The following is a 12518-nucleotide window of genomic DNA, read 5'->3' on the forward strand; positions in this document are numbered from 1 at the left end:
TACTGTTGCACTAAAGTCCAAAAGTGAAGAATTTATTTATTACTTGATTGTTCAAGCTACCTCACAGAAGTGCTCTGTTTGTTAAAATAAGGTGAATTAAATAAAAAATAAGGAACATCCTGGATCTGTTTTTTCGCTCTTCTTTATTCTTTTTTTATGTATTAAGTATCGGATCGGGACTCGGTATCGGCAGATACTCAAAATCAAATGACTCGGACTCGGACTCGAGGGCAAAAAAACCTGATCGGGACATCCCTAGTCTGTAACCAGACAGTTGATGTGCCCCATTGACTTCCATAGTATTTTTTTTCCTACTATGGAAGTCAATGGGGTACATGTCTGGTTACCCACATTCTTCAAAAATATCTTTTGTGTTCAGCAGAAGAAAGAAACTCATACAGGTTTGAAACAACTTGAGGGTGAGGAAATTACATTTTCATTTTGAAGTGAACTAATCCTTTAGCTAGATAACTTGGTTGACAAAATTGTTCACATGTATTGTGAACGATGAACAGCAGTTGTTGAAAAGTTCATAATGCATAATGTTAACATGCACAGTGTTTAATCAATGTTAAAAATGTTAATGAATGTAAATGTGTGTTTTTGTGTGTGTAGAGGAGTTTAATGACCGGATCCTGTGTCCTGACCTGAGTGACACAGAGATGCAGCGTTTGCATGAGGAGGTGCAGAAGATCTATGAGACGTACTGTCTGGAGGAGAGCATCGACAAGATCAGCTTTGACCCCTTCATCATAGACGAGATCCACAACAGTCAGTGTCATCACAGCTTTCTGTGCAGCACCTGTGTTGTGTGCCACTGTCTCTCACTGTTCTCTCCCTCAGTCGCTCAGGGGCCGTACACCGGCGTGGTGAAGCTCCAGACGATGCGGTGTCTGTTCGAGGCCTATGAGCATGTGCTGTCTCTGCTGGAGAAGGTCTTCACCCCCATGTTCTGCCACAGTGATGAGGTAACCTCCAGAGATTGCTTTCTCAGAGCTGTTGAAGATGTTGTGTTTAAACTCTCCGTCATGCGCCTGTCTCTGTTCGTCCTCAGTATTTTCGACATCTGCTCTGGGGTGCCGAGTCTCCTGCTCGAAATTCAAAGCTAAACAGGTGAGCTTTCTTGCATTTGTGTGCGTGTGTTGCTACACTCACACAGCAGCAGAACACAGTTGGAATTGTTAAAAATAGTTCTGTTCATACATAGTTTGATTATGAAATGACTGACAACTAGGGGTGTAACGATACCCTCATATCACGGTACTGAACTCACGATACGATATTATCGTGATACTTCAAGGCATATGGTAAAAAGGTTAACAAAAAATGTACTGTCGATCAAAATGCAAAATTTGGTATTACATTCAGTAAATGAATAGGACAATGGAAAAATTAAAAAACAGAATTATTTTAGACAAATATACTTGCACTCCATCACTGACTGCATATATTTAAAGGGATACTTCAGGATTTAGCATTAAGCTTTGTATTAGTAGAAAACCTGTAGTATTTTCGAATTACCGTGCTTTCCACCCTCATATCCCCCTGAGACGAGAGATTTATGTATTTTTTGTCTGGAAAAAATCCTCCGATGATGCAAAAATCGTCATTTTGCGTCATCGGAGGATTTTTTGGCAAGAGGCTCGAGACTACAGCCAGTAGGAGGGGCTGTCCCGCATGTGTTCAACCCGCCCATAGAGGGTGGGATCTCACTCACAGAATGTACAAACAGTGTCAGCCATCTTTCTTTGGAAGCTAAGCTAGCAGGCTCTTGTTCTGTGGAGAAAGCTGAGTAGTAGGGGTTACCATCCTCTTTTTCCCGGACATGTCCGGCCGTCGAGATCGTCCAAAATGTCCGGGATTCAGCTTTTGCTTTCTGCAGTCGCCATTCATTGTTTACATGCACACCTTTTGTTTCAGTCTAACTGAATTCATTCCGATTGGTGAATCTGAATGTAGTGTTTACATGAACGCTAAACAAGTGATCGGTTGATGTGCGTTTTAACATTGCTAAGAAAATTCCCGCTCCTCCGTGAGAGATACGAGACCGGTGCGTCTCAGTAATCACACCACCGGCCTCGCGTCGTTCTCCCGCGCCCCTCAGCCTCGTCCTGCTCGCCACAGTAAACATAATGAATGGCGACTGTAGAACGCAAAAGCCGAATCCAGGACATTTTGGGCGGTCTCAAAATCCCGGGCAGACTCGTCATGGAGACTCACTAGTAGCCTAGTCTTGTTGTTTAACTGCTGCGCGCTCTTACCGGTAGGCGTGGCTTGGGAGTGGCCTCCTAGAGCAGCGAAGCAAGTGCATTCTGGGAGTTGTCAAAAATACATTTTCTGGCTTTTCTCAGTCTAGAAAGCTCCAAATTCAAAAATAAATTTCTTCTACATAAATGACCTATTTTAAATACACATTCATCTTTCCAGAGGTGAAGTATCCCTTTAAAATAATATAGGCCACTTTTTAATGGAACAAAAGACATTTGGCATTATCAGGACCCACAAATATTCCCCCATTGCATTATTATACAATATATTCAACATTATATATAGTAGTTTGATGTAGTACCGACACTAAAACTCTGTAAACGTGATTTATTTTCTCACAAAACTTTCATTTTGGGTTTAACTAAACACAATACAGATCACTATCCACGATACATATTGTTGCATTTTTGTATTGCGATATATTGAGACACAATATATTATTACACCCCTATTGACAACTGATTTGAATGCACAGAAGTTAAGACAGCCATGAACATTTCTATTGTAATTTTGCTGTTGTTCTAAATAAAATTATTATTATTAAATAACATTTTTTATTTTACAGTTCAATAGCATAATTACTAGTAATATATTTTTTTCTTTAGTTTTTGTTGTAATAAAACAAATAGTAATTTAAATATTGTATTGTCATGTTGAATGGGTTCCATAAAACTAAAAAAACAGGCTTTTTCATTTCTATTTACACCCGGTTAAATGGCGTCTTTCTTTGCTGTGTATTCTGTATGAGAGAGAAAGCTCATATAACATGAATGTGCCTCATTATCAAAGAGTGAGTATTATTCACTTCATATAGATGTGTACATGTGTAGCAGTGAGAGACTATGTGGGGTAGATGGTAACCCCTTTTGCCTGTTATTCCAGGAATTTGAGTTTGGATGATTTAAGGTAAGTGTATTTATGGAGGTTCAAGTGGCTGTTGTCCAGTGCTCTCACTGCATGCCTGATAAAGCTGCCTGAAAGCCATACAACGCATCTCAATGTCATGAGGAACATTTACACCGTTTGATAGGAGGGGCAATATATCAGATATTTACAATTTATTCAATACTGCTTTTGTGGCATTATGAATATAGTAAATATCATGATGATTTTAACAAAATATTTACTTTTTACTGCGTCTGAAGGTTATGGAATGTTACATTAATTGAAAATATTAACCCTTTTAAACCTTTTCTGAAGAAATGTTTTTCATAACAAATTATTGTCAAAATATATGTACAGTGGGTTCAGAGTCTTAGACCACTACTGAAAAATAATTAGTTTTAAGTTTTTAAGTAACATGAAATCTCTTCTTGTTTTACTAGAAGCATCAAATTACGCTGACATGAACTGAACCTCCGGTATGATCTGAGAATGTCTAGTGTGATTCAGTGGAAACAATGTCCAGATCCTAAAACTTTCTAATAATTTCAATGTTTACATGAATAAAATACCAGACTTCCCATGTGATCTCAGACTTTTGTTCCCCACTATATGAAATATTATCAGATGATTTTTTTTTTCCCTTCTCAGTTATATTGCCCAACCGTATTCTATATTTAAAGAAAGTTTAAAGAAAGTAAAAACACTTTTTTTTTTTTTTTTCATTTGGTTCTTTTGTTGTCACATCAGAAGGATTCTAGGAGATGGTTTTTACTTTTTTCTTCTGACAATTTTTCCAGCTGGATATCAGACTGCACACAGTGTGGAAAGCTTGCTGTTTCTCAATTTCTGAACTCAAAACACCCCAAAAATGGGTTGGAATATCACAACAATCAGTCTGACGTTGCTGAAATCTTGACACTGTAATTGAGGATGTCTCACACTGAACACTTACGGTAATATGGAAGATGGTTGATCAACTAAGCGACTGCCTAAGCGATTTTCCCACTGATCCCATCACGTTTTTAAATGCCCTGTTTTGGCATCGAATGTATGTAGAACAGGAGCTCACCGTGAAGACGATCTCCATCTTCCTGTAGCTTTATAGCACATCATACAATACAAATTGTTTCAAAGCAGCTTCACAGTTCTAAACCATACAATAAAAATGAATTATTTATGAAAAGACAAAAGACAGCTGCAAACGGCTCTACAGAAGACAGTAGTGTAATGATTCAGCTCAGTTTAGTTCAGTGTGGATTTCATTCAGTTCAATAACAGTGTCAATGTTGCAACGTCCGTCAGTTAAAAACAAACTCAGTTCAACTATAAATCATCTGTACAGAAGACAATAGTGTGATTATTCAGCTCAAGTCAATTCAGCAGTACAGGATTTATACAGTACTTATACTTCGAACTAAAACGAAGAACAAAATGTCATTTTGAACAAAATCAGGCCAAAATTAAGTCATTTGGAGTTCGTTTCTAGAGTTTGAAATAGCTTTCCAGAATAGCTCGCTCTGACTGGTAAACTCCTTCGAATTACCTTTGGTCTGTAATAGGTAGTTGTGGATCTGAGGCTCCACCTTCTTTGACATGGAAATATTCCCCGGTTAATTTCTTCTGTTGAGATAATCCATCATTCAACTGTAACCAGTCCATTACAACAGTTTGCTGTTTGTGCGGTCACTATGGTGGCTATTTTGTCCAGTTTTTATTTCATTGAGCTTCACGTAAACAGAAATCAAAGAGAAAACTTGAATGCAGTTCTTAAGTGTGTTGCATATTGTCTGTTCTTTGGTGAGTGTGACAGGCTCACTGTCTGAAGTGTGCCCCCCTAATCCAATTCGAGTTGTTTCAAGTCCGCTAGTGTGGCTGCGGCTTTTATCAAGGAGTTTGTGGAGCTGTTAACATTCACTCCCTGCCCCGTCTTGTGTAACCAGACCTTTGATTTCCTGTGGGGACATGAAGTCTTGATAATAGAACTGTCACAGATCTGTGAGAGAGAACTCACATGCAGAATGAGTTTACAGGTTTATTGACAAGTTGGCAGACAAGACAAGAGATGGCAGGAGAAGAGGTGGTCACAGCCCAAAAACAGTAGACGGGGAATGATGAACAATGAGGAGCACATGGCCAACTTAAACAAAGACCAACATTGTTGAAGAGAACAACAATCCAATCAGTTTGCCCGACTGCAACGTAATATCCATGAGTCAGAATAAAACTGTGTTGATGAAATAAGAGCTTGTGAGAAAGAAGGTGCTGGATTTGCCAAAGTTTAAAAGGTCAGAATCAAATGTTTTCCACAGATTTTTTTTTATTGAGGTTCATAGAAGCATGCAAACTACTGTAGATATATTCAAGGACTTTGTTACAAAAAAAATTCCCTCTGAGAAAAAAGAAATCTGTATTTTTATCTTTTGGACGGACATTAATTCTTCTCACAGTAAGTCTACATGCATTTCTGCTAGTGTTTTCTGAACTGTTCTCGGCCAGAATGAGCTGTTACTGTCAGGGTTCTCATCTGCAGTTCTGTCTGTCTTGTTTTGTTCAATGTTTTCTTTGTTTGTCTTCTGCTTGAGCACATGGCTCTGTCTTTGTTTAAGTTGGAAGTGGAAAACATTTGATTCTGACCTACTTCTTTCTCACAAGCTCTTATATTATCAACACAGTTTTGTTCTGAACCATGGATATTATGTTGTAGTCGGGCAGTCTGGTTGGATCAGTTTTGTTTGCAATAGGATTTAGGCGGTCAGCGAATGGCGAATGCCATCTGAAGCTGAAACTAACTGCTGACTTGCATGGCTACAGACACTAGATCCTTTTTTTTTTTTTAAATGTTCATGTAAACGAATTAGTAATGAATGATAATTTGATGTGCATTTGAATCTGTCTTCTCCCATCTCCAGGTGTCCTTTTAGAGCTGATGTGTATTGTTTGTTTTTTTTCTTCTTCTTTTTCCCCCCTCATTATTTGTGCTGGCATGCTTATTTGCTTCATTTAGACTTGACAGGAATTATGTCACTGGCCACAGGTCTCCAGTGGTCAATTCCAGAGCCTCACCCACATCTGTCATAACACGTCGCCCTACAGTATCACCAGCCCTCCCCAGGAAGTAAGTCTGGGGTGGAAGATGTTCCCATGCTCATCTTAGACCAGTTTGCCCGTCAGAAAGCATTTTCTGGAGGTAAAACTGGTCCGAGTTCTGCACAGGCAACAGGATTGCTGCATGGATTTACTGGACTGTCTGCATTGCCTTGCATTGTTTGAGCCTGTATCTGTATTGCTCATGTTCTTAGGTAAACCTATCATTTCCTGTGATTATGATTTGTTGAGTTATATACCCTGTCATTGGTCATGTGACTTTGGTGCAGTGTCGTGTGCTGTATGTCTTTTTTTAAGCAACCATTCAGAATTTGTGACCGCTGTGTGTTTTTGCGCACAGGAACACGTCGAAGCGTGGCGAGTCATTTGGGATCAGCCGAATTGGCAGCAAGATAAAGGGTGTGTTTAAGAGCAGCACGATGGAGGGCGCAATGTTACCACAATATGCCATGATTGAAGGAGAAGACGACACGGTGAGACAAAACATTTAGAAACATGCTGACATGAACAGTTTCAGAACTAGTGTTGTCACAATACCAATATTTCAGTAGTCAATACCAGTACCAGTAAAATTTCACAGTGCTCGATACCAATTTCGGTACCATAGCAACAACTGTTGGAACTATTTAAGTATTTTCTTTAACTATGTGAAAATAAAAAAGAATATTTTAAAAGGGTCATGACATCAGAAGTCAAATTTTCCTTGATCTTTTGACATAAAAGGTCTTCATACCATTAAAACATCCTGCAAGTTTCATTGCTTAAAATGTCCTCCTCAAAATCGGAGCATTTATTTAATCAAGCTCCAGCTAGTTTTGATATTGTGGGATCTGTGAAATCACCCAGGTAAATCACCCAGGTGAAAACACCCTGCCTCCAGAGCAAGACATTGATGAATAGTGATGCATCATTACACCACAGGCCCCGCCCATTGCCATTCAGGCGCTTCACTGCTGATATTTGCCTACACTGGATGTGAGCGTCGCGTCACATCAAAAGCAAATAAAACCCATTATAATGACTGACGCTTATCTAAACTGATACAGTATACAGATGTGTGTTCAGATTATAATGACTGACGCTTATCTAAACTGATACAGTATACAGGTGTGTGTTCAGATTATAATGACTGACGCTTATCTAAACTGATACAGTATACAGGTGTGTGTTCAGATTATAATGACTGACGCTTATCTAAACTGATACAGTATACAGGTGTGTGTTCAGATTATAATGACTGACGCTTATCTAAACTGATACAGTATACAGGTGTGTGTTCAGATTATAATGACTGACGCTGTCTACACTGAAATATATTCAGGGGAATGCTCTCCTTGGTACTGAAGCACTCAGGGGAACGGTTGCAGCGAACACAGACAGGAAATGTGCAACCTGTCGTGCGTTGTCTCTCTTCACGGCGGTCTTACCAGCCGTAAGAACGGCTATTCAGCGCTCTTGGTGCACCGTTACCAGCTGTGAAAACAGCCTTTTTGTTTTGCTCAGTAAAACAAAAACAAAAGAGAGAAAGAAAGTCGACCCCGCTGCCACGCTGTATCGCCCGCACCAGACACGAGAGATCCTCCTGAAGAGCTTGCTCGTTGTTTGATCACTCAGTTGATTAAACAGCATCGAAACGCTCGGCTCCTCAGCAAAAAGCTGAAGTGCAGTCGCACCTTCTGCTCATTAAATACCCGCGCTGCGTGGCTGAACAGCTGATGCAAATGATTGCATGCCAATGTGCATTGGTTCGTTTAGTTTCACTCGAAGTAGATTGGGCTCTCTAGCGAGATTCCTATCCGTCGGTCACAACGTACGTCGAGAATGACCGACTGATAAGGGAACAAACGTAAAACAAACACAACAGAACGACTGTATATAAAGGCTATTCATATGACCATGTTTAAATGAAAGAATTTATACTTACATTTTGATACGCTACTTCACATAGGAAGAACAGACTTGCCAACTTACTGACCTGATGCAGACACATAGCTGAAGTGGACTGATATCGTCTTAATCTGGGGTGTGGTTTACATGAGGTAAACGTAAAAATAAGCGGGGCAGTTTGTAATCTGCCCCAATGGCTTTTTGACAGATTTACATTGGAAACCTGTGGGGCGCTGTAGGGGAGGGATGGCATTTTTATATATCCTGCTCACTTTACGACTTAAAATAGTCTAGAAAATGCTGAACACAAACATATTTACAATTTATTATTAATTCAGTGTATATATAGGTCTATGTTTGGATAAATATTTAAAAAAATCCATGCCATGGCCCCTTTAAATAAGTTCATTATTAATGCTAATTATAAGTAAATATTATATTAAAGCATTTGCATTTAGCATGTTAGTCTGCTTTTATAATGTTTTGAATGGAATGAAGTGGATTTTGACAACCTTAAACCATTCTGATTTGCCATTGATTTCTCAAATTCAGCATTTGCTTTTATACTCAACACTTTAAAAACATATTGTAAAAAGAAACTTTTACAGAGTGTGCACACAAACACGCATGCATTTTAATTGGCACTGGAATCCATTTTGGTGCTAAAAATAATTGAAATGGCTGGCTGAACATTTGCTGTTCTTTGTGGTCAGGTGGAGGAGGCAGTGATGGTGTTTGAGGACGACTCTCCAGTGCCTGTGGAGGGGGTTGGAACTCCAGGATCATCCCGCAACCTCTCCGCTTGGACCATCTCAATCCCTTATGTGGATTTTTCTGAGGACGAGGTTAAGAAAGAGCGCAACCCAGTCTTCTGCATCGACGTGGAACGCCACGACAGGAAGAATGGTGAGTCTAAAAACTACATTTAGACTAAATAAATAAACATTTTTTTATACGTCAATATCCTGTGAGAACAGGGCCTTTGTTAAAGTTCTTGTTTGTTTTGCAGTGGGGCATGAGACCGAGAGCTGGTCTGTTTACAGAAGATACGTGGAGTTTTATGTGCTTGAATCTAAACTCACAGAGTTTCATGGTAAAGTTAATTATTGTCTCTCTTTTCATGACTGAGTCTACATGTTTGTGGTTTGTTTATCTCTGTAGTTTGATTTTGCATTACAGGCCCATTCCAGGATGCTCAACTTCCTTCCAAAAGAATCATTGGACCAAAGAATTATGAATTCTTGTCCTCCAAACGAGGTGAATTTGAGGAATATTTACAGGTAATTTACTTGACCTTGTACACTTGATTCATCTTATTAACAAAGTATAAACTTAATTCGTCTGCCATAATGTTACATCAGTAAAATCAGTACTTATAAATTTATAAAAGTAAATTACAGGCTCAAAGTCTCTAGCAGTGTGAGTTATAACATTACAACTAGTTAAATGCTAAATGGATATTAAACAAGGTAGAAAAATATTAACAATGATTTGCTGAAAGCATAATTTACTTAATGGCCTGGTTTCACAAACAGGGCTTAGATTAAGCCAGGATTAGGCCTTAGTTCAATTAGGACATTTAAGCATCTTTAATAAATGTGCCTTAGAAAAAACATTACTGAAGTGCACCTTAAAACAAAACAATGGCAGTGACATATTTTAAAGGTGCCATAGAATGTGAAATTGAATTTATCTTGGCATAGTTAAATAACAAGAGTTCAGTACATGGACATGACATACAGTGAGTCTCAAACACCATAGTTTTCTCTTTCTTATTTAAATCTCGTTTTTGAAAAACACCCCTGAAAAACGGGCGAATCTCCACATAACACCAACTGTGACGAAACCGATGGGATCATTAATATGTACGCCTCTAAAAATTTGCATATGCCAGCCCATGCTCAGTGCCAGGCGAAACTGCACAGCCGAATCATCAGAAGTTCTGCAGGTGAAGAAACAAGCAGGAGGAGGATCATAGGGAAAATGGCAGATCTATCTATAATCTATCTATCTATAATCGGATACCGCTACAGTTTAATTCGAAGTTGTTTAGTTGCTCTGCCCATTTCACCACGGACTGTTACAACAATATCAAGCAGCCAGGCTTCTCTCGGCGTCTCAAACGGACGAAGGGGGCAATTTCAACTAACGTTATATTCCCGCAAGCGGCAAGTAGGGATTTTATTAACGATAATTTACATTGTGTTATCTAGATCCAGCGCGATATTGTTTTTTCCTCGAGAGACATCATGGCTTGCAAACGAGCGAACGAAGCATGGCAGTTGCTCAGTGTTTGGTTGTACAAATGAACACAAAAATATTTTTTTGCTCCTTCATCCGAGCCTCTGGAGAACCAGTGGGTTATGTGAATTTCTGATGTGTAATTGTTCAAATTCAGACAGATAATCTTTCTTTCAAAGTCGTTCAACACTGTTTATGCATCAGTATATCGCGTTGCAGTGATAAGATCTTCATTCACGCGATCAACAGGCTGTCATCTGCTCAGTGCTCATCACTGAAACCTTTTATGTGATGGGAATAGATCTAAATACTTAAAAAAAAACTTCTCATGATTCGTTAATCCCGATAGCTGTAATAGTAAAAACATATAAAAGCTGTAATAGTAAAAGTTTTCCAGATAGCTCTACATGTAATGCCAGATATTTCATATGCAAGCATGTCAGCCAATCACAGCAGTGGGCAACAACACTGAAGTCTCACAGCAGACACGCCCCTTCAAACAGAGTGTTCAAATCAATGGATGAAATCAGGCTAGGAAATATGCCTTTTATTTCTAAATTATAACAAATTTTGATCTAAAAAACATACTAACATTATAAGGGCACCCCAGGAAACATTATAAAATAATAAAATAATCCATTCTATGGCACCTTTAAGATATGCTTTCAGTTAAAACAGCTCAAACAGATTTTAGTCTGGGATTAAGTTTAACCTTTGTCTGTGAAACTGGGGGAATATGTGAAAAGAAAAGGTAATCTACAATATTTACACAGAGATAGACACAAGAATTTTCCAAAGGGCTTTTCACACTGCGTTTAACCCCGGGTTATCGTCATGCTAAAACCTGATTTTTACCCCGGGTAAATTATCTATGCGGTGTTAGAATGTTAAGGCTAGATGCTAGCAAAAGACAACCAATCGTGTGCCTCATATTCATGTGCTTTGTACAGTCACAGAAACACTGCATGTTGTATAAAAAGTCGTTGCAGCATTTGATGAGAAAAATGTCAAATGGCAGTGGAAAAAAACGTCAATTGGAATGAAGAAGAGACAGTTTTTGTTCTTATGTTTACAGTCCGAAAGATCCATTCTGAAAAAAACATTGATAGTACAGTCTTGTCTGTTATTAAGTTATTGCTTAATAACTTAACATCCTTAACTGAAAATATACACAAGCTTAAAATAATAGTTCACTTAAATGAATTTAAAAATCATTTACTCACCCTCAAGTTGTTAACCAAACAGTTAATAGGCCCCATTGACTTCCATAGTATTTTTTTCTCTAATGTGTAATATGAGGATGCACAATACTAGGGCCCTTATGTAAACAGATCATCCAGTCAATGACACTGACACCTCGAATATGCAAATAAGGACGTTAACCTAGGATAATGTACAGTGTGAAATTTTATGAAAACCCAGGATTAATCGTTAACCCCAGGTATTCCATTTACTCAGAGTTTATAATGACCCAGGGTTAACTATTTCAAGTGTGAAAAGTCCTCAAGTGTGTTAATTTGATGTAATGTAATTTAAAACATTTTTTTCTGTGTGTTTTCTCCAGAAACTGCTGCATCACCCTGAACTGAGTAACAGCCAGCTGTTGGCAGATTTCCTTTCTCCCCACAGCATTGAGACGCAGTTCAATGATAAAGCGCTAGATGTCAACCTAGGTAGGCTGAACCTCCCTTAACCATATCTACATAATCTGCTTAACTACACTACAACTCTAGTGGTCATTAAATAAAACGCAAAGAAAAAAACCTATACATGAGAAATGGCTTAATAACTTAACATCCTTAACTGAAAATATACACAAGCTTAAAGTAATAGTTCACTTAAATGAATTTAAAAATCATTTACTCACCCTCAAGTTGTTAACCAAACAGTTAATTGGCCCCATTGACTTCCATAGTATTTTTTTTCCCTACTATGTACTGTTTGGTTACCGACATTCTTCAAAATATCTTCCTTTGTGTTCAGCAGAAGAAAGAAAATCATACAGGTTTGAAACAACGGGTCAGTAAATAATGACATCATTTCATTTTTTAAGTGAACTATTCCTTTAACAGAAAATATTCTGTTTTTTTCGTCAGGCAATAATTTGCAGACTCGCATTAAGATACGCAGTT

At 38.4% G+C, this 12518-nt stretch overlaps 1 protein-coding gene across 7 annotated transcripts in view; it reads left to right on the plus strand.

Moving 5' to 3' along the window:
- snx14 (sorting nexin 14) overlaps positions 1-12518 on the plus strand; it is a 53046-nt gene that overhangs the window by 14165 nt on the left and 26363 nt on the right. For 2 of the 7 annotated variants that reach the window (XM_084092001.1, XM_084092002.1), the window contains exons 14-23: positions 616-771; positions 844-968; positions 1055-1113; positions 3151-3174; positions 6158-6268; positions 6599-6731; positions 8859-9051; positions 9155-9238; positions 9325-9425; positions 11951-12059. In XM_084092001.1, coding sequence (XP_083948127.1) covers positions 616-771; positions 844-968; positions 1055-1113; positions 3151-3174; positions 6158-6268; positions 6599-6731; positions 8859-9051; positions 9155-9238; positions 9325-9425; positions 11951-12059 — 1095 coding nt within the window. The remainder of the gene's footprint in view (positions 1-615; positions 772-843; positions 969-1054; positions 1114-3150; positions 3175-6157; positions 6269-6598; positions 6732-8858; positions 9052-9154; positions 9239-9324; positions 9426-11950; positions 12060-12518) is intronic. The other 5 variants (XM_084092003.1, XM_084092004.1, XM_084092006.1 and 2 more) reach the window with 3 other exon arrangements.

Source organism: Abramis brama (assembly GCF_963993115.1).
Source record: "Abramis brama genome assembly, chromosome: 18".
NCBI classification, from domain to species: Eukaryota; Metazoa; Chordata; class Actinopteri; order Cypriniformes; family Leuciscidae; genus Abramis; species Abramis brama.